Source organism: Podarcis vaucheri (genome assembly GCF_965113315.1).
Source record: "Podarcis vaucheri genome assembly, chromosome: 15".
NCBI lineage: Eukaryota > Metazoa > Chordata > Lepidosauria > Squamata > Lacertidae > Podarcis > Podarcis vaucheri.
In genome coordinates this window covers 44866427-44892487 of record NC_138753.1, presented here as the reverse complement: position 1 = coordinate 44892487, position 26061 = coordinate 44866427, and the positions used below count along the sequence as shown (strand labels likewise).

Genomic DNA, 26061 nt, shown 5'->3' with positions numbered 1-26061 from the left:
CCCACCACCTTTTCTTTTAAGGCTACCTAAGACTTGTTGAAGGGGCTGCCAGGCATAAAGACATGCACACTTCTCTCTGATCCCAGGCTGAAGTTCTGTAGGGATGACAGTGGTGGAGGAAGGGGGGCGGTGGGGGCGGGCCGCCCTGGGTGTCACCACTGAGGGGGTGACAAAATGCTGGGTGGCACTCACTGCGGGGCCTGCAGAACGCCTGAGCCACACATCTCTCCTGGGAGAGACGTGGTGCTTGGGCGCATGCAGGCTCTGCTCTGCCCAAACGGTCCGCCTGCTGCCTCCCCCCCAGCTGTAGGGCGGCTGAGAGGGAGGAGGCAGGCAGACTCTGGAGGCCCCATGGTGTGCCCCGCTCCGCCACGTGGGCGGCTCACAACAGGTGCCCGAGCGGCTTTTTCCGCCACTGGGTCGAAAGAGGAAAGGTGCCAACAGGGAACTTGTGTGCGTTCGCGGCATTTGCCCTCCTTCCTGGTAAGCTGAGGCTTACTCTCTGGTTATTTTTCCTCCATGCACCCTTTTTCGTTCCCTGGTAAGATATATGCAGTTCTGTTATTTTCTGGTGCCTGCCTTATGTCCCGTCCCCGTCCCCCCTTCTATGTATAAAGCAAAGAAGCGTGTCACATAACGGGGAGATTCCTGAAGGTAGCAGAAGGAGACTTGCAGGGACTCGGGAAAGCAGAGTGCCAAGCCCTGAATTGCTCCACGGGGGCGGAGAAACAGTCAGAGAGGTGGTTTAATTTTCAGGACGAATTAAATAAAATTGCGGTCTTCGTAGAATTATAGAATTGGAAGAGACCCCGAGGGTCATTTAGTCCAACACTCTATTGTAGCCAGAATCTCAACTAAAGCATACACACTAATTCAATGTACTGATTTTGGGGGTGGGGTGGGGGTGGGAAATAATCACAATAAACACGAACAAACTTTAACAGTCACGGCCTTCCCGCCCTCGTTATCATAGAATCATAGAGTTGGAAGAGACCACAAGGGCCATCGAGTCCAACCCCCTGCCAAGCAGGAAACACCATCAGAGCACTCCTGACATATGGTTGTCCTGCTTAAAGACCTCCAAAGAAGGAGACTCCACCACACTCCTTGGCAGCAAATTCCACTGTCGAACAGCTCTTACTGTCAGGAAGTTCTTCCTAATGTTTAGGTGGAATCTTCTTTCTTGTAGTTTGGATCCATTGCTCCGTGTCCGCTTCTCTGGAGCAGCAGAAAACAACCTTTCTCCCTCCTCTATGTGACATCCTTTTATATATTGGAACATGGCTATCATATCACCCCTTAAGCTCCTCTTCTCCAGGCTAAACATGCCCAGCTCCCTTAGCCGTTCCTCATAAGGCATCGTTTCCAGGCCTTTGACCATTTTGGTTGCCCTCCTCTGGACACGTTCCAGTTGGTCAGTGTCCTTCTTGAATTGTGGTGCCCAGAACTGGACACAGTACTCCAGGTGTGGTCTGACCAGAGCAGAATACAGTGGCACTATTACTTCCCTTGATCTAGATGCTATACTCCTATTGATGCAGCCCAGAATTGCATCGGCTTTTTTAGCTGCCGCGTCACACTGTTGGCTCATGTCAAGTTTGTGGTCAACCAAGACTGCCCAAACCCCACTTCTTTGATAGTGTCTATGAGCGTGACTTTCTCAGATGCTTGTGCATTTTAATTTATGCATTATATATGTCGCCTTTTATTAGCATGGTCCAGGCCAGAGGAGATGGGGGGCCAGACCGCCCAGGGTGTCATCGCTGAGGGGGGTGACATTCGGCATGACACATGCCATGACTCCCAAGCCTACCCCGAGCCATCGATGGGGGAGGGGGTTTGACAAAAAAAAAATTGCACTTGGTACCACCTGACCTTGCTAGGCCTCTGAGGGTTGAACTTCTTTGTGTATGCTGGTTTATGAACATCATAAAGATTTGGATTGGATTGGAACTTCTTTGTTCTCCTTCAAAGACAAATTAAGCAGTTGGAAAAAGAAATGTGTGTTGCCTTTAATCCAGGGTTTCTCAAACTTGAGTCTCCAGCTGTTTTTGGACTACAACTCCCATCATCCCTAGCTAGCAGAACCAGTGGCCAGGGATGGTGGGAGTTGTAGTCTGGAAGCAGATGGAGGCCCAAGTTTGAGAAACTTCTAATCCTTACAGAGATTGAATGATTAAAATTTTCTTATATCTTGAGGGGGGAAGTGGATTCCCTATTCGTAAGTCTTCCACACTTAGAAATCAGCGCTCATATACGCAATGTTTGTTTCTTAGATGTGACATCATAAACTATGTTTATCTAGCACAGATGAGGTTTTTTTTCTCATGCACCTTATTTTGGCATGCTCTTAATAATGAGTTCCCTTAATTCTGTATGTTTATTTCAATTATCTTTTTTTGGGCTTTTCTGTGTGTGTGCCTTTCAGTTAGACAGGTTTAAGGAGCCTCCAGCCTTTGGTCCAATGTGTGACCTGCTGTGGTCTGATCCATCAGAGGATTATGGCAATGAGAAGACACTGGAACATTTTACCCACAACACTGTTCGAGGTTGCTCCTATTTCTACAGGTAGGAAACATTTCAAACACAACCCTTGGTTAAGTGAAAAGGTAGTAGTGTGAAGTCACAGTTGCTGTGCTCAAACCACTCTGTTCCAGGGCTTTGAGTGGGACTCTGTCCCACTTGTGATTGTTGCTGTCTTAAAAATACAACATGTATTACTACTGAATTCCCTATGAATTTTCCCTCTCGTAAAACCGAACAGCCATTCGTTTGTGGCTTTCTGAGTTGTTTACAAGGTCAAAGATGTGCCTGAAGGATTTCAGAAATACTAGAACAAGTTTGTGTGGACTTATCAGAACTTTAAAACTTGCCAAGCAAGTTTTATTTAGCAAAGCAATATATCTTGAATCTGAATGTTATTTGCTTCACAAGTCCCTCTGAATGTTTATTTGGATGGCCTCAGGATCACCACAAATTCCCAGTTTCCATAAATGTTAGTTTGATTTCTAGGTGCTTAGCAGCCCTAACAATAGTCAAGTTTTGTTGTAGCCCTAATTTTTTCAATACAAACATCAACCGCAAAAGACACATACAGCAAAAACCATAATAACAAAAATAACACAATTTGACAATTCAGATTTGAATACACTGATATACCTATGACTACCCCTTTTTAATCAATATTTTCCCACCTCTCTCTCCTTCCCCTACTTCCCACCACTATCTGCCTTATCGCTTAAATATTTGTTCCAGATTTCTTCATATTTATCCATTCTTATTTTGCGACGACATGAAATTTGTTCGTATGTCCATATTATCAATCCATGTGCTCAATGGAATCTTTTTGTGGCTCTTCCATTTCATCAAAACAAGTTTTTTTGCTTCTAATATAGCACAGTACATCCATTTTTTTGACCCCTTGAAATCTCCCATGTTTCTGGAATATAATTTAGAATTAAATTCAGTTCCCCTAAATAACAATTTATTTTTATTACTCTTGTTATAAATATCCTCGCCTCGCACCAAAATGATCTTATCGGGCAGTTAATCAGCATATGTACTAAGTTCGCATCTCCAGCATTAAATTTTATTTTTTAAAAAAGTTTTGTTGTAGCCCTCACCCTCCCTCAGGCTGTGTAGAAAGTTGGAGTTGGACTGTGGAGATGTAGGTTCAAATCCCTATTGAGCCACAATGGGGCAAGTCAACCTATCTTCAATTATTTCAACCTAACCTATCTTTGCAAGGTGATTAGAATAATTTGGGGCAAAAGTGGAATATTCCTAACTTGTATATCCTCATCCCTCTTAGGAAAAAGACAGAAAACAAATGTGATGATGACTGCCTTCAGCATGTGTTAATATTGCTTTTTAAAACTTCTTTTTCAGTTACCCTGCAATTTGTGAATTTTTGCAAAATAATAATTTGTTATCTGTGATTCGAGCACATGAAGCCCAGGATGCTGGGTAAGTTCAGAGTCACTATTCTGGTGCTGTGTTCAGCAGCTTTGTTGTCTTTATGTATTTGCAAAAGCCTGCCTATGTTCTGCTCACTTTTCCAGGTACCGAATGTACAGAAAGAGCCAGACTACAGGCTTTCCATCCCTAATCACAATCTTTTCTGCACCAAATTATCTAGATGTCTATAACAACAAGGGTAAGATTTTGACTGTGCCCAGGATGCCAATTATTATGAATTCTTTCCTGATGTCTTGATTTAATAGAATCTCTAGCTCTTGCTTACCTTATCTTTTGCTTCTTAATACTTGGTTTCTTAAAATGGACGTGGTTTGTGCTTGGGCATTCTGCCAGAAATGTTGGGTCCCCACAGATTTGCAGGAACAATTCCATGTAAGCGGGGTACAGAAGATGTGTCATCTGAGAGGGATGGTTGGGATTTGGAGCAGCGGTGTCTGCATTCAAATCATTGCTCATTCAGAGGTTTACTATGTGGCTCAACCTTACTTAGCTATCTTACTATCTTTTTTTCCCCCAAATAATTTTTATTAAGTTTCCATATACTATACCAATCAAATCATATTAATTCTTCCAAATCATACCAATACAAATCATAAAATCCAAATCCAATTACAGTGGTGCCTCACAAGACGAAAATAATCCGTTCCGCGAGTCTCTTCGTCTAGCGGTTTTTTCGTCTTGCAAAACAACCCTATTAGCGGCTTAGCGGATTAGCGCTATTAGCAGTTTAGCGGCTAAACGGCTATTAAAGGCTTAGCGGATTAGCGGCTAAAAGGCTATTAGCAGCTTAGAAAAAGGGGGGGAGCGGGAAAAATCGGACTCGCAAGACGTTTTTGTCTTGCAAAGCAAGCCCATAGGGAAAATCGTCTTGCGAAGCAGCTAAAAAACGGAAAACCCTTTCGTCTAGCGGGTTTTCCGTCTTGCAAGGCATTCGTCTTGCGGGGCACCACTGTATTTTGCCAAATTATAATTTTTTGTGGGGGGTACCCATGCTTCAAGATCGGTAGGAGTCCAATCATCTTATATTTTCTGCTGCTTTGATCACAGTCCCATCCTCTCATCTCCTTGTCGTTACCCTTTTTCTTCTCAGTCACCTCTGAGCTATCTCCACAAGTGAGTTGAAAGAAACAGTCTTGTTTATATTTCTGTGTGAACTTTGTAATGCTCTCCCGTAATTCATCTCACATAGATCCAATAGTCCAAGAGTCCCATTCGAGCAGCCGTCGCCATCTTATTCAGTTCCAATGAAATACAGTCTAAATGTCCACTTGTTAATTTTCTCAGATCCGTTGTATCATAAATCAGTCTTTCCAGGAGGGTGATCGCCCTTTCGAATTTACGATCCAACCCTGACACCAAAACAGTGGCTCATCCTCCCTAAGACTACAAATCTTACAACGAGGTCTGCCTCTCAATGGCGGATCACTTTTGTAACTACGCCACAAAGAAAGCCTCTCTTCTTTCCAGATCTTTTCACGAAGTAAAACCTTTTATATTTTTTTCTTTCCCACACAGTTTATTTTTCATCTCACTTGCAATTAGCTGTTGTGATGGTTCTTCTAAGGGGGAGGGTTGTTAGGTAATCATATTAAAAAAGAAGAAAGTTTTCCCCCCTTTCCGTTCCATTCAACATACTGAAATGTCTGTAGTTCTTTGATGCTGTCTTCTGTTCCTTCCGTCCCATCATTCATCGTCTCAGTGGTAGAATTATTTAGCAGATAATACCCTCCTGACCTCGCTCGAAGCATGTGCGTTTACTTCTCCATTTTTTTTTTCCTTTTAAGCAACGCAACCAGTTTCGCTCTTGAAAGCGGCATCCGGGAGCTCCAAGCCTGCACGAGAGCTATCCGCCCAGTGCCCCCACCCCTGCTTCTCTCGAACTCGGGGGTGATTTATGGGCAACCGTGGGCGAGGCAGCATCTTCCCACCCCCTGGGAAGAAGAGGGAGACTGATTTTACTCCCCATAATCAGCCTCTAATTACCTCGTGCGAGCCGGGTAGATGATATTGTCGGCCATCTTCCAAGGCGCCCCCAGCGGCCCCCCTACTTAGCTATCTTATTATCAATGAGGAAACAAGGGAATAATTCATGTAACCCTCAGCTCTTTGAAAGAAGAGTGGGTGTAAATGTGATAAATACAATCTTGGAAGGACTGAACCAGAATCAGTTAAATGCAATTCCACTGAAGCTTCTATGTTAGAAATAGTGTTTGTTCTAAAGTAGTTACTGACCTAGTTTGGATTTAACACTAACCCATAGTTTAGTGTAAAGTGCACGAGGCTGCTCCCCACTCCTCCAGTTGCTGTGGGGAGGAGATAGGAAGCACCTGCTTCCATTTTCAGCTACAGTAACTGCGGTTTGTCATCCAATAACTTCAGTTAGTTTAACATACTGTGGCCCCCTAGAGTATAACCTCTATCAACCCTCAAGACTGGCTGTGCTGTTCTACAGCATGTGGAAGCCCCAATCTGTCCAAGAAATGCAGACTTGTGGACCGTCGCCTGAATTGTGCTTGTTTCAGCAAACCACAGTAATAATAATAATTATGATTATTTTCCCCAGCCACTCTGGGCACATATCAGAAAAACATAATGAAAACATCGAGATCAGACTAAAGAGCTTGTCCTGCTTCAGATGAAATTACAAGCCAGCACCTCTTGACTACTGAAGGAAGTGCTTCCAATCTATTGACCGCAGCTGTGCTGGAGGGGAAGCGACAGCGTCTGAGTCTGAGGCCTTAAAGCATAGGCTAGTGTTAACTTAATAGTAAAAGAAATTTTATTTATATGATTTCTCCCCATCCTTCTTCAGAAGACTGCATGATAGGTAACAACATTTAATACACATTCCAAAATTTAAAAACAACATATGAAATTCACTCTTAAAACTTTTATCAGAAGAAAAACAACACAGGTAACAGTAAATTTCACCTGATGTCTGATGGATATTTTGACATTCCTTACTGACTCTCTCATAGAGGGTGTCTGATTTTCATAGGGATTTCTTTACACAGCTGTATAATTGCATTTCCTAAATTGTGTAACCCTGGAGGACAAAGATAAAATCAGCACTCTTGTAATTTCTCTTTCTCCCTCTTGTTTTCTTCTAGCTGCTGTGCTGAAATATGAAAACAATGTCATGAACATCAGGCAGTTCAACTGTTCTCCACACCCTTACTGGCTTCCAAACTTCATGGATGTTTTCACATGGTCTTTGCCTTTCGTAGGGGAAAAGGGTAAGAAGGAGATTGCCCAATAAAATTATTGATAAGCAAAGCAATTATCAAAGGAGCAGGAAAACAGATCCTCCTGACGCAATAGGATTGACTAGGCTGGATGTAGCCTTGGGCGGTCTGTTGCTGCCACAAAGGAGAGATATTTGTGGATTTTGCTAGCTTGCTCACTCCTGAAGCAAAGAATTTAGAAAATTCTGCAAAATTTGGCCTTCAGGCACTCAACCTTCTATTTTTTAAAAATATATATATAATAAAAAATAAGCATGTTAGTGGCCATTATTGTGTCATAGGAAAATTTCAAAATATATTGTCTTGGGTTCAAAAATCAGGGTGCTTGTGTGTTTACAGCATTTATGTACTGTTTTCAGCTTTAAAAATCCTTAAATCCCCATTCAGACATGAAGCTGACCAGGTAATCGTAGACCAGTTGTACTCTCTCAGGTTGTTGTGAGGATAGCCTTGGTGAAGAATTGACTTTTTATCCCCCCAAAAGTTTTTTATTTCAGTTTCCACTGAAAGGAGGCTGCATTTTAATATTTTAATGTTTTAATGTTGTATTTTAATCTTGTTTTTTAAGTTGTATTTCAATCAGTTGTTTTATATCGGGTGTTAGCTGCCCTGAGCCCAGTCTTGGCTGGGGAGGGCAGGGTATAAATAAAATTTATTATTATTATTATTAAAACGGAGGGCACATGGTATGTGCTGCATCAAACTCCTTGGAACAAAGATTGAACAAAAATGTAATAAATAGTTTATGGTGAATATTAAAATCAATAACAAAACAACTGCTTGGCTACCTTGGGAGGGAGGGATATAATAAATAAAATATTTGAAAATCAGTTTATAAAATGCAAATAATGGGAGATAAATCTGTGTAGATGTAGTTGTAGATGCATAACCTTTGTTTCAGCTGAGAGGAGTAGAAGGACTAAGTAGCTGTTCTAACATTTGTTAGGTTTTATGTAACTGAAATTTAATTTCAGTTGAGTATTTTATATATGTGTGTTATGTCCTCCCCAGCCTGCATTCTGATACACGTAATGTCATATTGGCATGGCTCACACCTAACACCAAACTGTATTGCTTTGTTTGCTGTGTAAGCAGTCCTGCTTGTACACTGTCTCTGGTTCTACTGTTCTCCAATAATGAATTGGGAATTGGGAGTTCTGGTGGGGAAAATTGTTTGGGGACTTTAGGTTATAGCTTGAAGGAGTTTAAGAAGCACCATAACCAGAGAAAATGGTGTTCAGGGATAAAACAGAACTTTTTAAGCGCAAGGCGTAGTTTGCTTTCGGCATCTGAACCAGCAAACAGTGTATGTTTGCCCTCCAAGACAGCATTGCAAATAACAGTTTGAAGTTGGTTTCCAATCCTCCTTTGGCAGGCATTGAAACAGAGCGTGTTTGAGGAATAGGAAGCATACAAGCACAAGGTTTGTTCACATAATAATCCATGATGTATCATTATATGTGAACAAGCCCATTCACATGCTGTGGCAGATATAGATACACACATAAACACGCGCGCACACAAAATCTCTAATCTCTTGCCCATTTCTCATTATTTCCTGCAGTTACAGAGATGCTGGTTAACATCCTTAACATCTGCTCTGATGATGAGCTCATTTCTGATGGAGATGAAGCGTTGGACGGTAACAAAACCTTTTTACTTTTTCAGGGTGGGTTAGGTTTGGTTGCTTTCAAGCACTTTTGGAAGAAATGACATTCAAAGCTGGATGTGCTGCCTTGTTCTTAGCACCTTTTTGTTGCCATCTTTTTCATTCATAGTTTAAGCTCACTGTCTTTGGCTGTTTTACAGACAATTACTTCTCTAGCGTAATAAGAGCCACTCTGCGCCCTCCCTCCCACCTCCCACTATGGCAGTTTCCTTGATCCAGCAGCAGTAACTTGGTATTTGTTCAGATGGAATGAAGGAGGAAAGGAGAGTTAGGAAGAGGAAGCCTGGCCAGTGTGAGCAGCTGCCTTGTTCAGTTTTCATTTACATCTGCTGCTGCTCCTTACGCCCCAATACAGATGGATGGAGTTGTGAAATTGGCTTCTCCAGATATAATAATCAACTTCCAGTCCACTCAGTTTCACTTCTGAAAGAAATTGCACATTTTTAACTGCATAAGTACATATGTAGATATGCACCCATCTTTTATAAGATTAAAAAAAAAATCCCTCAGTTCCAGAAATATTCTGAGCCTGTGGGTGGTGGAGCAGCTGATCATCATGGGCACTCTTTCGTATGCATCTGTGACAGTTGCAACAAAATGTACACATGTATTTTTACAAAACTACTGGTCATGCTTCTGGGGGCTTTTGGCTTTCCCAAGGTTCAGCCTGAAGTGCTCGAGGAACCCACATAACTAGTTAATGATGTGAGAGGGGGCACAAAGACTGAACGGGCAATGGCATCTCTATGATGCCAACTCTCTGGAAGGCTACCCAACAGTGTGCAGTGTTAAACTAGTGACAACTAAGTATACAGGAAAACTGAAGACTACTTTTCTGATATTATTACAATTATAGGAATTTTTGCTGCTTAATTGTTTAAAAAATACTGGCATTTTGCACTGCTAGATCAATTCTTTTGATCATTGGTCATTGGATTGGCCTTTCCATCCTTTTTGCACAATCTGCAGAATTAGATCCAACCTCCTCCTTTTTGGCCCTTGCTAGTAGCTTATAGAATTGTAGAGTTGTAAAGGACCACGAGAGCCGTCTAGTCCAACCCCCTGCAATGCAGGAATCTTCTGCCCAATGTGGGGCTCATGCCTATGCCCCGGAGATTAAGAGTCTTATGCATCTGAGAGACAGAAGGAAAATTGATTTGTCCATCTGGAGTCTGACAGCCAAGTGAGCATGACACAGGTGCAGAAGAGAACTACCAGCTGACCCAGTGCTAACCTTCATGTCCCATTGCACTTAAAAAAGAAATGTTATTCCCTCCCTCCCATGGAAATTTAAATTTGTTTCTTCTATCTCTGTCTTCATCTCCTTGTTACTTGGTGTCTCCTCTCCCTGAAGATAACTACATTTCAAGCTATCCGAAAGGTACCCAGCTAGAATTTGCTAAAAGCTTAATTCTCACTGCCTGTGCCACCAGATTTCCTTGGAGTGGATTTTGAATAGCTGACTAGTTGAACAGTCTCGCCATTTCCCTCTTCTTCCCCATCAGTTTTAACATGAACGTGGTGCATTTGGTTTTTGTTTCTTTTTTCCAACCCTGTTGTGTTCCACCAGGAACCAGAGCGATGGGGGTCACGTTTCTCTTTGACGTTTGAATGCAGCCACCTTGTGCATGGCTGATCCATTGGTGCATGTCAGTTCTCCAGTTTGGCTTGTCCTGTTCTTAATGCATAGTCGGGCAATTAAAAAAGAAGATCTCAGCTTAGAGGAGATGTATTTATCATTCAGTGTACAGTTGAGCTCCCAGAACCTCCATGCTTTTCAGTCCATGTTTGGTCTGTGTAGTAAAAGGGAGTGTACTTATCCCTAGCACATTGTATTCGTTGAGGACTCAAGCAAAACCACAAGATTCCAGCCATTCCTTTGTCTGCGTCTATGCCAAAGGTGGTGCTTGTGTGACCGCTCTCCCTTCTGCAAGCACAGCCCAGCATCCTGATGTCTTCACCCTCACTTGGGCTTGTAGTTGTGTTCTTGCCTTGCAAAACTGTGTCTCAATGGCTGAGTCATTCATGTTACATCTCATGTGTACTGTGGTCAAACATGTCTGGGCAGGCAAAGAGGTCTGCTGCTCCGATCAACACTTGTCCTACTACTTCTGGTGCTCCTACTTCCCCCTGTTTGGACTTCCTCTTTGTGTGTCATTCTGTCCATCACTTGCTGCCCCTTTCATTCAGTTCATTACCATTCTATGGAATTTAGCTGTAAAGTTGTAATCGGATTTCTCTTTCCTAGAGCCAAGCAGATGCTTCATACTGGCATTGCCTGAGCCTTAGTTGTTTTCCTCCCTCATTCTTTTAAACTCTTTTTGTTTTGTTTTTCCCTAAGGAGGCACCACTGCCCGTAAAGAGATCATCAGGAATAAGATCAGAGCCATTGGGAAGATGGCACGAGTCTTTTCAGTTCTTCGGTAAGTTTGCTCGCTTTGGTGAATCTCAGCTTGAGAGAGAGGGAATATCATTTTGCCAGATTGCCCTGGCTGCACCAGGGCAGAGAATGAAAGGTCGGCAAGTTTTGGACCAGTGCATGTTAAATGTTTAAAAGTCCACTGCTACAGGACTGATTTGTGTGGGACTATCACCTGGAATTTGCACTCTCCCGGCAGGGAGCCAATTCTGTGGGAAAGACCCTACACAGTGGTGGACTTGTAAATGTTACAGCCAAGCTGCTCCCATTGCAGGACTGTTAGAGATGTAAAGTGTCAGTAGGGATTGTTCAGGGATTTTTTTCTTAGTACATTCATATTCCACCTTTCTTCTATCATAATTGGGGAGGGGGTACAAGACCTTTGTGGACTTTGGATTTTTGTTTTGATCAATAGATTCCAACCCCCCCCCCTTAAAAAACCCCAAGATTTAATTCTTAAATGCTGTTTTACACATGATTGGAAGCTGCCTTGTTCAGTGTAAAATTGTTTCTCTCTAGCCCAGTATTGTCTGTCCAGAGTCTCAAGGCAAAGGTCTTTCCCATCATGTGAAATTGATTCTTTTAATTCAGAGGTGGGGAATATTTTTGGCCCAGTGGACCAGACTGTTATCTGTCCCTACCCTCATGGGCCAACTTCAACATATTGGTGGGATTAATCCACCTGTCAGTCACCTGATTCAATTATGAAGATATAAGAACAGGCAAAGGACAGGTGGATGTGCCTGCACACCTGTCAAAGGTCCCTTGCCCAGCATCTTCTGAGTGCCTGACAGCCAGCTCATTGCCGCATGCTTGGGAAAGGCAGTGTGAAGCTGGCGAAGCTGCTTTATGCAGGGGTTGACTGCCTGATGGAGCTTCCCACAGAGATTCAGCTGGGTCTCTTCCTGCTCTACACCTGTTGTCAGGTGTGGGACAGGTGGCTGTGGTTTGAGGAAAAAGGCCTTTGGGGCTAAATTGGGACCCAAGGTGAGCCCAATTTGGTCCACAGGCCAGAGGTTCCTCACTTCTGTTTTTATGGGCGATGCCAGAGATGGAATTGGGGACCTGCATGCAAATCATGCTCTGTTGCTGCCCTGTCTACAGGCCAGCAAATATATGCTCAACAGGGAGGTGTATCCGATCCCAGCTCTAAATGCAGCTTTATGGCTCACGTATTTACAAACGTAACAATTTCACGCACATTAAAATGTTTAGCAGTTCCCTAAAAAGATCTTGAGTGTGCAGCTGAGGAAACCTAAGAGGTGGGGTCAGATATAATTGGTCACTTTGCCTCTTTTTCTTGCAGGGAGGAGAGTGAGAGTGTTCTGATGCTCAAAGGACTGACTCCTACAGGTACTCTGCCCCTGGGAGTCCTCTCAGGGGGGAAACAGACTCTACAGACGGGTATGTATATGTCATAGGTGCCAACTCCCTGGGGCCCTGGGTGCCCAAGCACCCACAAAATTCCCCATGAAGGGCCTCGGCATCCACAGATTTTGGTGCCAGGGCCATGCACGCTGCGTGGCACCCACAGCCCTGGGCACTCATGGTTGCGGGGACAAGCTGGCACTCCTAGTATATGTGCAGGATAAGACCAGGTGTGATGTGTTAAGAGATCATCTAGGTTCTGTGGGGGAGGCACTGACATTTCCCCTTCCCCTTCCCCTTCCCCTTCCTAGTATCTGCAGTTCTGTCACCAGAAAAGATGGGCTTTAGATGTCCCCATAAGCTTACAGGCCTTTAACTCTGGCACTGAATGGGGGGGGGGGAGACAAGCTCAGTTGGTGGAGCATGGGACTCTTAATCTCAGGGTTGTGTGTTTGAGCCCCACGTTGGGCGAAAGATCCCTGCATTGCAGGGGGTTGGACTAGATGACCCTTGTTATCCCTTCCAACTCTACAGTTCTTTTATTCTATTATTCTGTGAATGAAGCTTAGAGGAGAATAATAGGAGAGACTGAGAACACTTGGACTAATTTAATAGAAACCTGGCAATGGGACTTGAGGGAAGGATTTCGTCCAAGGCATTTGTATGATGTTGTCATAGCTGGTGATCTTGCTGGGAATAGAGACTTGAAACTTGCATAGTGTTCTGGAATCTGTTCTTTGAACAACTATTCAGATTTCATCTCTTTAACAGCAGTTGCCCTTTAGACTTCTGCTGCTGTGTAAGAGCATGTACAAATGCCACCAGCCTGCTTTTTTGTTCCCTCCTGTACTAAGCCCATCTGTTCTCAGTGCTAACATTGAAAACTAACAGCTGTGAGTTTGAGATTCTCTTTCTGGGTAGGTTTTTAATATGGACATTTATGCTGGTGTTTCAACTTGTGTGTCCTTCTCAGACTGGTGCCTGGGCTGGGGCACAGGCACCAGTGCTTATGATGTGTGCAGACCACTTTTTCCTTGGCTTTTTATGTCATTTCATTCTTGTCCTTCATGGACTGGAACTAATCTGTGCACAATTGCCAGCTCCATATACACCCATTGCAGTTTTGATGAAGAGAAAACAAAACTTAAGTTTACACTGTTGCACTCATAGCTGTATACCAGATGTTAAAACTATTAAGCTGTTTCTGGTTGTAGATCATTCTTTCCTACCCTCTAGTATAGTGCCACAGCCAGGTTTAGCATCTACTGAAAGAGATAAACTGATGAAATTAGATGGATGAGTGCAATAGGACAAATCCACAAACAACTAACTATTTAAAAAGAAAGAAAGAATCTAGGCAAGGGGTACGAGCAAATACCAGGAAGAGAAAGACATCACAAGACTTGGGTTGAGATTACCGTAATTAGCTCAGCATTTTAGGACTCTAGCACACACACAGTTGATCTTAAACAGGCAACTTATGAGATGTGAATCTGAGATTCTGCTTGCAAGCAACCAGCCAGCCAGCATTGGCCAAATGTGTCTGCAAGGAAGCCCATGTGCACCATCAGGTCAGTGCAGCTTGGATAGTTCTCCCAAATCCCTATATAGGCTTCCTGGTCAGACTTGCTCACAGGTCTGCCCAGTAGGAGATCCAGCTCTTACTGCTCTCTGTTGGCTTTGGGCTACAACTTCCTTGCTCTTGCTTGGCCTTTGCTTCATCCTGCCCTGAAACTGACATACAAGCTTATACCTCCTGAATTGAGGTAAAAGCATTTGTACACAAACACGTGTACAAATAGTGACTCATCATGCTGTGCAGTGTTGGAATTTGTCCCTTCCTTTTGTGAATATCAGTGGCAGATTATACAAACAGCAACCCCAAAACCTACCAGTCTGGATGCATCTTTGGGGAGTTTTCTTCATGCATCATTGTTTGCCTGTACACACTTCCCCATAAGAAAAAGTTTTAGAGAAGGCCATTCTTTTCCAATGACATTTAGTATTGTGACTGTCAATAGCTGATAGAGTTCTGGATTTTTTTCACACCTGCCAAAATCAAAGCAATCAAGAGATCCCAGCAAATCTAAAGAACTCGGCTTTCTTAATGTTGAGATAAAATTGCACACCCAAAATCTGAAGTGTTGGGAAATTGTGAATATTTGCAAATATTTTTTCAGCTCCAGTGTATACTTCCTGTTTTGTCACATGTACACTCTTCCAGAACAGCACGCTTGCTTTTTCCTACATTAAGGTGATATTGTGTTAAATTTTGTTAATCTACTGCAGATAGCACTGAAGGTCAAGCTTTGTGGGCAATCATGACTGGTTGTGAGGTCAGCAAATGAGTTATAGCAACATGTCTCTCTGGAGCAGGGGTCAGCAAACTTTTTCAGCAGGGGGGCCGGTCCACTGTCCCTCAGACCTTATGGGGGGCCGGACTATTTTTTTTTTGGGGGGGGGGATGAACGAATTCCTATGCCCCACAAATAACCCAGAGTTGCATTTTAAATAAAAGGACACATTCTACTCATGTAAAAACACGCTGATTCCCAGACTGTCCGTGGGCTGGATTTAGAAGGCGATTGGCCCAGGCCTTAGTTTGCCCACCCATTCTCTAGAGAGAACCCTGTGATTTAGTGTTTTAATCCTTTTCTGCTGCCAGCCTTCATGTTTGGCATTGAGCCAGGTGATTTTATTTCTCATCAATGTTGGATGACTTCCTGGTGTACTGGAAAGAGGCTTGCTTTGGCACTTGCTAGCCTAGATTTTAAATTTCTCACATGGAAAAATATTGTAGCAGAATCTTCCATGGTCAAAGGAGGTGATGATTTCCCTTCTTTCTTGCAGGGGAAGGCTAGACTTAATTTTCCAGATAGTTGAACATGTTTTTTCTCTCCAATGGAATAGGAAGTTGGCAGATGAAGGCATAGGTGTCAAGAACTCCCTTTCTTGAGCTCTGCAATAAATCAGGCTGAACCATGTGCTTTAGAGACTGACTAGGTGTCTAATAACTTGGCTGACTGTTTTTAACTATTGCTACATTGGATTTTTAAACTTCATAGAAACCTCCAAACATAAGCATCTAAAAGCTTCCACTGAAGCGTCATCACACTGAAATTAAGCATATGAATTTTATGAGCATTGTAACTTTACAGGATCTGTTTTGAGCTTCAGTAAAGAGAACATATTCTCCTGCTCATTTCCTCCTGTTTCTCTGTCGCATTTAATCTTCACACATACTTTGTTTTCTGCATGCAGTTTCTCCTTCCTCATCTCTCAACCATTCCCTGACTTTACATTTCCCTGCCTTTGTCCTCATTGCCTGAAAACTCTCCCTTTGTACATCAGAGCATCAGCTCTACTCAGGCCTGTATCCTAGTCAGTTTCATACCTCCATTCATTCCACCTTTTTTAAAAAATAGCTACTTAGCTAATATAAGCCAAATTATCTCCTTCTAGAATTGTCTCTGAGACCAGTGTTCTATCAGTAACAAAGTCTTTGCACACCTGTTATTTAAGGTTGTGCTCTCCCATGCAAGCCTCTGGTAATCCTGAGGCTGAGAGCTGGCAACTTTACCCAAGGCTGCATAGAGGGATTTGTGGCTGGCTGAGCAGTGGTTTTCACTAAGGTCCAGCACTGTGTTCAGGGAGGCATTCAGTCTCCTTTAATGTGTCATTTGTTGCATGAGATCAGAGATCCTGAACTTTGTCTTGGTCTTTACAAACTTGCATGCTGTAGCTGTCAGGTAATGTTTTAATCCAGCTCCAGCCCAGCACAGAAACCAAGACCTCTTCGTTATGCCCCCCAAAATGAAGAGCCTCAACAGGGATGCTTTATCACCAGCAGTTCCAGCACTGAGGTGCAACTCAGATCAATCCATGTATTTCATATCAGAGAGTTCCAGGATGAACTCTCAACACTTGGAAAAAAACGTTTGATGCCATCAAAGCCTTTGAAGATAGTGCCTGGATATGCCAGATCTTGAAAACATGGGAGCTGTGCTCTAGTCATGTATCAGAAAGGTCCCCACCATTACATAGCACATGTGTGAGCAACAGCCAGCCAGGAAGCATGGCCCTTTTGCCATGGTGTGCTTTCACCAAGGGCCTATTGTCACAGCTGTTGCATCACCCCAAAGCACCATTCTTTTTGAAGCGATACTGTGGCACCACCACAAATCTCTTTCCCAACAAGTTAGGACTTCTGTTTCACATAGATTTGATAAAGGCCGCATTCAACTGAACTGGATTTTAACCAGTGCTCCATTGTGGTTTCATGATATTGATATATGTGTATGCTGTGGTTATCTGTTTTATGTGTATATGGTTATTTTGTTTAAATGGGAATTTAGTACACACTTTTATACGCAATTTGGTCTTGTTAGTGGATGATCTGGGTTATTGGGACTCTCAGTGTGTTTAGAATTCTCTCCATTGGCAATCTGTCATGTACCTTTGGACAGACATAGGCAAACTCGGCCCTCCAACTCCCATCATCCCTAGCTAACAGGACCAGTGGTCAGGGATGATGGGCATTGTAATCCCAAAACATCTGGAGGGCTGAGTTTGCCTATGCCTGCTTTAGAAACTCCCAGACAAAGTGAGAAGGTAACATGAATATATATTTAAAGAAACATGAACTGTCATGGCAAAACACACTTTACAGTAGTCATATTATCTCTGACAGTTTGGAACCACACAGGCCAACATGCAAGAATGGCCCCCTGACATTGCTCAGACATGATCTGTTTTATTTATTTTAAAAGTTAATTTGTTGTATGTTGTGCTAGAATGCTCTGAAAATACAAATCAAAGCTAGAGCATCAAAGCTCAGCAAAATACATGTTGCTAAAGTGCTCCTAAATAAGAATTGTTCTGTATTCTTTCTGAAACAACTGCCACAGATCTCCTTGCAGCTGTCTGAGGGCAGCTGGTTCCAAAGGCAGGGGCCAAAACCAAACCAGCTATTTGAAGGGGCATGCAGGAACACTGTGCAGATTAAAGTTTCTGTTCTATAGAGAGCTGCTTGCCTTATTGGAAACCCCAGTGCAAAGGTAGAGTGGGTGCTTTTTGATGGCAAAAGCAGAGGACCTTTGTTCATAGGAAATGATATGACATAGTTATAAAACCATTTTGGGAGGTGGGATTGATCTGGTGTTAAACAAAGCAGGTTAAGTCTGGGGCTGAAGCATGGAACAAACAAGTATCCCTTCTATTATACTCTTTTCTGAGGAAAATATGTGTTGGTTCCAGCCATGTGCTGTTGATTGCAGCTGTGGCTATTAAATGCAGCTGTGTGCACCAATGGGGATATGTTGCTGCCTGGTCCTATCAGTCATGGAAGAAGCTACCTCCACGACATCCGTTGGACTCCTGGTTTTGAAAAACCAGTCCTGCCATTCTCTGTTCTTTTTCCCCTTGGGGCTTGGGATAATTAGGTTTAAGGAAGAAAACTATAACTCCCCTCTGTCTCTCTGCCCTATTGCCACCATCCTCTTCCACTGGTTGTCTTCACAATCCTCCTTGGTTGGGACTGGGAGGGTTGTAGATCTCTAACAACCATGGTTATGTTAAAGTTCACTCACTCTTTTCTGTCTTCATTTTTGCATGCCACTGTTCCTTCTGTATTACAGCCACAGTAGAAGCGGTAGAGGCACGGGAAGGTATGGCTAGAATCTTGCAAGAAGCGTGATGGTTTGTGTGTCTGCTGACCCCCCTCCCCCCCCACCAAGAGCTTTATTCTCAGCAGCAGTACGAACGCTTTTTACTCTTGCATCACCAGAAGGGGGAGAAGGGGAGAGGGACATGGCCTGGCACACCTCCCACCCCTGGAGTCCATCCACATGGGGAGGAAGCACAGAGGCATCCGTCAAACTCTCTACCCTGCTTCTATAATCTCTCCTACATGGTCTTCATCATAGCGTTAGAACTGGGGAGGCTCAAACAGCCATGGAGATATAATGCTCCATCCTGTGACATTCTTTTTATTTTAGATGAACAAAGCCTACCATTCTATGTTGGCTTCAGGGCTACGGTGTGGCATTGGACCCATCCCTTGAGACCTCTAGCTGTGCTGAGTTCCAGCAAGAGTATTGCAGCTGGCTCAGCCATGGCAGGCAGACTTGGCAGCTGCCTAGAGGGGCTCCAGCCTTGCCAGAAGCAGCATGCAAGTTGTGGTTTTGGTGTTCCTCTCGAAAGGTTTGTATCAGCGGCTGGTGGAAGTTGTAATCTGAAACATCTTGAGAGTAGCCAGTTTGTTGGGCAAGGCTGGCTTATCTGTCCTGCCCCGTCCATCTAGCCCAGTGTTACCTTCTCAAACTGGCAATGGATCCGGTATATCTCACTCCAGCAATCACCCCAGATCCTTTTCCTTGAGATGCCAGTGATGGAGCCCAGGACCTTTGGGCCTGCAAAGCAGGCACTCTCCAGCTGAGCTCTAGGAATGTGGTGCAGAATCCTCTGCACTCTCACAATGGCCACCATGAAGAGGGCAGCAAAGTGCTTCCAACTGGTCCTGAGCAAAGTCATAGAATGTGCATCTTTGTGACTCTTCTTGCAGAGCATGAAGTTGTTCAGGACATATTGCTGTCCAGTAACCACCTTTGGCCTTCCCTGTGGGTAGGCTTGTCAGAGCTGTAATCGTCAAATGGCTCTGTCTATTTACTTTCTCATTTCCCACAGTCATATGGCAAGTACCTCTGTGATCTGCAGACACAATTTTTCCCAATCTTTAAAGAAATTTGTGCTTTGCAGAAAAAATAACCATTCTAAATTCCTCTAGCTCTTTGCTTTTTCAGAAACAGTGTGCAAAAGGAAATGTGCTCTGCTCTGGAACTGATGGAGAGAACAAGACTATTCCACATGTGCGCCTTGTCACACTTGAGGCTTTTCTTGGCATTCCCTTCTTGGTCATGCAAGATTTAAAAATTATATCTACTGCTTTTTTTATCCAAAGATTAGTTTCATTCTCCCATTCTTTGTTGTGTTGTGAGTGTGTGGTGTTGTACTGAAGTATGTGACTTTGATTTAGTCTTCACTATTATTTTTTATTTTATGTTTTTCAGTTTTCAAAACTATGCTGCTGTTTCACTGCACTAATGCCTCGATTATTGAGCACATATCTGACTTGATTCTTTGTTTCTTCCAAGATTAGGCCAGGAATTGTACTGAGAAAAAAGCAATGCTAATGAAAGTCCCTTACAGGGGTAATTTTGCCTAGGAGTTTAGGCTGGAGAGTCAGTTTTAAGAGCATCTGTTCCTACAGTGTATACATGTATATATATTTTTGTCTCATTGTCACGTCTACTCAAACAGATGCAGCAGGCTTTTGAAGCAGTGCAAAAACCAACTGAATGTGTTTTTGAACAGTGACCAGTGGAATGAATGTACACACTGTGAACAGAAATCCTTCTTTCATAATATCTTCAGCTCTGGGAGGAAAATGTTTCCAGCCTTACTTAAAGAGACGTCTTTTCACATCAGGGGCATAATAGTTTGTCCTGTCCGGTGTAAAAATAACCCCATACCACCTCCCCCAAGTCAGACGCATGCTCCATAGTCACAGCTCTGCATAGGAACTGCAGGATGGTATGTGTGCACATTTGAGCAACCAGGCTTGGAAACTTGCTCTGATTCCTTTTTCTCGCTCTTTCTCCTCCACTCTAGCCATCCGTGGATTTTCGCCACAGCACAAGATCCGCAGCTTTGAAGAAGCAAGGGGACTGGACCGTGTCAACGAGCGCATGCCGCCACGCAAGGATTCCAAGCAGCCCGACGGGCCGGTGAACTTAACCTCCACAAACTCTGCGGAAAAGAACGGGATGGGGAAGAAAGCCCAGTAACAGTTCAGGGGCCAGCCACGCTGTCTCACTAAAGGATCCAAAACTCAATGAATTCTATTTATTTATTATGAAGGGGGAGAGCAAGGGGGGGGGGAGAAACCAACTTAGCCTGGAGGCACATCCATAATCCAGTTTGCATCCATTCTGTAAGAGAGGTGACCATTTTGTAAGTTTTTAAAATTTTATGTTCAATATATAAAAAGTCATCTTTTTTTAATTTAGGAATGGGTCTAAATACTAGTACATATATAAAGTGTTGTTTTGTACAGATTGCCTGTCCCTGCCAGGAGGGAAGGAGCCTGTGTGTGTGGCCTGGGTGGGGTGGGGTGGGAGGAAGGGAAGCAGAAACAACCCAGGGCAGCTCTGGGATCTGATTTTATAATGGAACTGTTTCAAGTTATCCTTGTTTTTTAAAAGTGGCAACTTTCATTTGAAAGCAACATTTTTCTCCTCCCAGATTTTGCTGTGTTTCTTCTATTTCACACTGCATCTGATGCTCCAGCAGTTGACTTCCATTAAAGGCATGTTGCATAGGGCAGTTAGTAAACTTTCTCCTTTTTGGAATCCTGTGTCATAAGGCAAAGGTTGACATGCGCAGATCAGCTCCAGGTGAATGATTGGAACTGGAGAAAAGGATCTACCTAATCCTGCCTCTGCCCCTTCAGATGTTGCCATTGATTTCCCTTCAGGAATCCAGTTTCAGGAGAGAAATGAATTCTCTTGGAATAAACCAGTAGGTGGGCTTTGATGAATGTGATCTTGCAGTCTCCATTCATCTAGAGTTCACCCAGCTGGTTGCTCATGTCGTTCCATGAACATAACCATATTTGACATCACACAGGTGGGATTTATGTGATTTTCTCTGACAGGAAACTAACCTCCACAGATTGTCATAGACTCATATTCTTAATGTAAAAAAACTATACAAAATTAGTATTTTAAGAGTGAGATACTTTCCCTTCTTCCCACATAATATTCCTCTCCCACGCTCCATGATGTGAGCTCCAGCACAAAATCTCTCTGTGATATGTCTCCCAGGAACCCACTTCATTTCCAATTCATGGCTTTAGCTCTACCTGGATAGTGTGGGAAACGTGAGGTGTAGGAGGAAAGGTAAAGTTTTGTGCAGAGTTCTGCACATCAGCACTGCTTCCTTTGTCTTTGTGTATCCTATGTGGGACAAGTAGAAAAACCCACAGTGGTTATAAATGGGTGCTCACTTGGGAGTCTCCCTTGAGGGGGGAATGGGCATAAGTAGACCTGTGAAGGCTCCCACGTTTGGCTCCTGCATACAACTGGCAAAGCTCTCCTGGGCTGACTACAAGGGCTTCTCGGTGATCTCAAGGGCACAGCCAGCAATGAACGGCTGATACTCCGGCCCCTGTGATTAGCGTCAAAGTGATGCTACAGCGTTTTGTGATCAACAGCGTTTTGTACCAAATTTTCACAAGCAAAGCATTTCCCATCAGCATTGGCTCATGGTTCTGGGAGTGCCTAATCCCACTATTTTCTGGTCAATGCCAGGCTGTATTCAGTTTAATTCAGCTCAGAATAGACCCACTGAAATTAATGGACCTAAGTTAGTCATGTCCATTAATTTAAGTGGTTCTACTCATCGAGCGTGACTAGCTTAGGGTACAACCTCATTGTGCTCCTTTTAAGAGGCAGCATGAGTGAAGAGGCAGGTTGTTTCAGCTTTGTAACAGGAGACACTACTGCTTCCTTCTTCCTCATTACCCCAAAACCTTAAATGTGACGACCAAGAGTAGCTATATGTGGAAAGGGTGTTTGCAAGGAGGCTCATTCGTGGCCAGGAGCCCTGATGGGCCACAACACATGCTAGGGAGCTTCACGGTGCCGACCTGCCATCATAACTGTGTTTACTATGGAAAATTCTGGCATACTTGTGGCAAGCACATTTGCCGTGTAAAATGTGCAGCTCCCAGGTTTGCATCTGGAAAACCTAAACCTGTAACTTTTGCAAAGGGCAGGAGACCTTTGGGCAGATTCCTTAGCACTTCTCTTGAAGTATAATAATAACATGATTGATTGTTTGACAGAATGCGTCAGTCTTGTTCTCTGCCAAGTGTTGCAAAAACCACTAAGGGCTCTACAGATGTGTGCAAAATGTTTACTGCAAGCTGAAATAGGTGACCTGTGAGTATAGGGGTAGTGTACCGTGCCCGTTTTGTAATGAAAGCAGTACGTTTTCTCATACTGCCAGAAAGGAAGTCACAGGCAGGTAGGCTTTACAGGTTGGTGAGAGGGACATATCTTAAGAGAGAAGATGCAATCCTTTTGGCTCTTTTTAGTGTGAGTGAATAGCCAAATTACATTGTATGGAGAAACTTTGGTAGAACTGAGTGGGGTTTTTGAGGAGAAACTGTTTAGTCAGCAGCTTGAGCCTGAGGTCTTCATTCTTTGAGGGATATTTATTCAAGTCAGAGTTGGAAGCAAGGGGATTATGTTCTAATGTGCCAAAGAATAGCAACCAAACAGATGTGCTTGGAAGAAGGGAACCCTGTGTGTAGAATTGAGCCTGTTTAGGTTTTTTTATCCTGACTATGATGGAAGCCAGGTGTCGGTGGCAATTGTATTATTATTATTTAAGCCAAACTTGGTAATTCATTGGAAAGTGGTGCAGATACCTTCCTCCTGGAGTTCAACCATTACCCTTCCAGGCACTGTTTGGGGTATGTCTGAAGCAGTCTTCCACAGGGCCATTCTTTCTTCTGCCCTCTTGTAACTTAGTGACTTAAGCAAATGACACAATCAGACAGCATAGAGGTGTTGCATAAAAGGATGCCTCTTAATCACAGTGCTGCTGACTATTTTTCACTTTGAACATAGGCTTTCTCCGTTCATCTTGGTTAAGAATTATGAAACGGCTTTGTTTGCATTTTGGAGCAGATGCAACTTTGGGATTATGTACTCATGACTATCCTTTTTACATGAATGGGTGCTTTGAAACAGTGCAAACATTTGTTCCTCTTGAAGATGAAGGGATTTTATTTATGTTAAAGCTATGCACACCTCTTATGGCTTCTGTTGGAGAAAACCATGGCACTTACTCTTTCAGAACAACACTGATAGCAATCTCTTCTAGAGAGATCTCATGTTTGCTGCTTGGTAGGTTGCAGACAATCTGGCTTCAAGTGGAGTGTCTTCAGTTTAAGAACTGCAGATTCTTACGATTCAAAGGGAATTAACACCTTTGCATCTACCTGGCTTGACATGGTTGCTGCTGCTGCTGGCTGCTCTCATGATGTTCCCAGGAACATACAGTGGTGCCTTGCAAGACGAAATTAATTCGTTCCGCGAGTTTTTTCGTCTAGCGAATTTTTCGTCTTGCGAAGCACGGTGTCGGAAAAGTTTTGGAAAAGCTTCAAAAATCATCAAAAAAGGCTACCACACCACGTTCTATGAGTTGCTCCTCAAAGTCAAGTCGCAACTGTATTAATGGTGTTAAGAAAAAGGAAACAAACTTGCAAGACGTTTTCGTCTTGCGAAGCAAGCCCATAGGGAAATTTGTCTTGCGAAGCAGCTCAAAAACCACAAAACCCTTTCGTCTTGCGAGGCATTCGTCTTGCGAGGCATTCGTCTTGCGGGGCACCACTGTACAAAAACTTCCACCCATGTGGTTGGGCTTCCTTGCATGTGTGCATAACATGCATATGGTAGACCTTCCAAGCGAGGTGGGCATTACATACATGTTGAGTGAATATGCAAGCAAGCCCAGCTATGTGAACAGAAGTCTCTATATAGCCCAGGGAGCCACGTGGAAGGCACCGCTGGGGGCTCTAGTGTCACAGGACAATTTCTGGACCCTTTGGTGTAACAAGAATAAAGCTTGGCTAGCACAATCCTATCTCTCGCTCTTGGGAAGATAACAGCCATCATGCTTCTCCCATTCATCGGCTTTTGGAAGTCTAAATTCATGGCAACAATACATGGCCCCTCTTCTCTCACTAGACACAGTTGAAATGTTGCGCTTGGACTGCTGATTTGTTAAAGCGAGAAATATTTGGGCCCTTCTCTTGGCTGATTCTTGCAAAATAGCCAGGTGTGTCCTTCCTTCACCTCCTCCTGCATCTCTTTCTTCCCTCTTTTGATTTTTCTCCTCTCAGGTGAAATAGTAATCTTAAGAATATGTCCATTTGGTGCCCCTTATGCCCCCGGAGGAAAGGGAGGCTGCTTGAAACAGCCAAGGAGGGTCCACTCTGAGGCAGGAGGGCCCCCTTGGGGTCTTTCATGTTCCTTCAGGGTTGCTTTGACACTAAAGAAAATTGTATTCCCTGTTCCATGTACAAAGCCATGACTCGCTGGCTGTCAGGCCAAGCCTATGCTCTGGTTGCCAAGGGAACGCTGGCTCTGGGGCCTCTTTGCTTCCTCCTCACAGCATGCAGCGTTCAGGGGTGGGGAGCTGGAGGGGAGAGTGGGTGTTAATTTGCCCCCCCCCATTAGCTCATGCGCCTTCTGTAACATGCTCTCAGCTAGCTTCCCCAAGTTTTCATGGAAAGAGTGAGCTAAATTCCTGGTACTCTGAAGACACAGACAGGCACAGTGTCTTGTGTGCTGAAGTCCACCCTTTCTCCCCTGGAGATCCTTGCTGATTCTTTCCCCCCACCCCTGTGCTAGCAAACTAGAGTTTGAAATGCAGTGTGGAAAGCAGCACTGAAGCCTTGCGCCTCCCCTCTCTCCTCTGACTTGGGAAAGACAGCTGCCAGCCAAGGCTACCACCCCTTTCTGGCATGGACGTAGCACCAGCTTCTCTAAGGCCCAGTGCCAAGGAGACATTCCTTGATCTCAGCCAGGGCTCCCTCTTAACCAAAAATGTGAAGTTGATGAGAACCCAGATGAGAACCATAATAAACGCTGGAGACCCACTTAACCCTTAAACCAAATGTTCTTGGACCCCAGCTCCCATCAGCCCGTGGTAAGGAACGATAGGGCTTTTAAAATCCTAACATCATCAGGAAGGGCACAGGTTCTTCACCCCTGCCTTGAACTATGCATGTGAGGTGTCAAGTGGTTGAGAGGTAGGGAATGTTGCACCCACAGCACCCTTGGAGGTATCCGTAGTCAGAAGATGACAACCTAAGAAGCCATACTCTGAAAGGAGCAGCCATTAACCACATGAAAACGTGACGTCCCAGCAGGCAATTCCAGCTGCCCAGTGCTATAGCTTTACATGGGGGGTGGGGTGGGATTACTGACCAGAGCAGTGGTAGGTTGCAGGGCGGGAGGGGGGCTTAGATATGAGATGGCCCTCTCTAATCCCCCCCCCACCCAAATACTGGGGAAATGCTCCTGGGCCAGCTGCCCCATCCCACCTGAAAAACCAGCAGTGATTCTGTCTTGGAGCCATGAATGCCTCAAGAGGCCTTGCCTCTGCTCATCATCCCACCCATTCTCCACCACTTCGCTGTCGTTGTTGTTTTGCTTTTTAATTCCAGGGACAATCATGAGCAACGAAAGCAGAAAAAGAAACATTTTTAAAGCCAAGAAAGCCCGCCAGCCCATGGGACATCAGTGTAT

At 43.9% G+C, this 26061-nt stretch overlaps 1 protein-coding gene across 4 annotated transcripts in view; it reads left to right on the top strand.

Moving 5' to 3' along the window:
* Positions 1–21061, top strand: part of PPP3CC (protein phosphatase 3 catalytic subunit gamma) — an 86555-nt gene extending 65494 nt beyond the window's left edge. The window contains exons 6-15 of one of the 4 annotated variants that reach the window (XM_082200478.1): positions 2429–2568; positions 3889–3966; positions 4062–4156; positions 7089–7214; positions 8788–8865; positions 10247–10273; positions 11234–11315; positions 12618–12715; positions 18316–18345; positions 20348–21061. In XM_082200478.1, coding sequence (XP_082056604.1) covers positions 2429–2568; positions 3889–3966; positions 4062–4156; positions 7089–7214; positions 8788–8865; positions 10247–10273; positions 11234–11315; positions 12618–12715; positions 18316–18345; positions 20348–20523 — 930 coding nt within the window. In that variant the 3' untranslated portion in view covers positions 20524–21061. The remainder of the gene's footprint in view (positions 1–2428; positions 2569–3888; positions 3967–4061; positions 4157–7088; positions 7215–8787; positions 8866–10246; positions 10274–11233; positions 11316–12617; positions 12716–18315; positions 18346–20347) is intronic. The other 3 variants (XM_082200480.1, XM_082200479.1, XM_082200481.1) reach the window with 3 other exon arrangements.
* The last annotated feature ends 5000 nt before the right edge of the window (positions 21062–26061 follow it).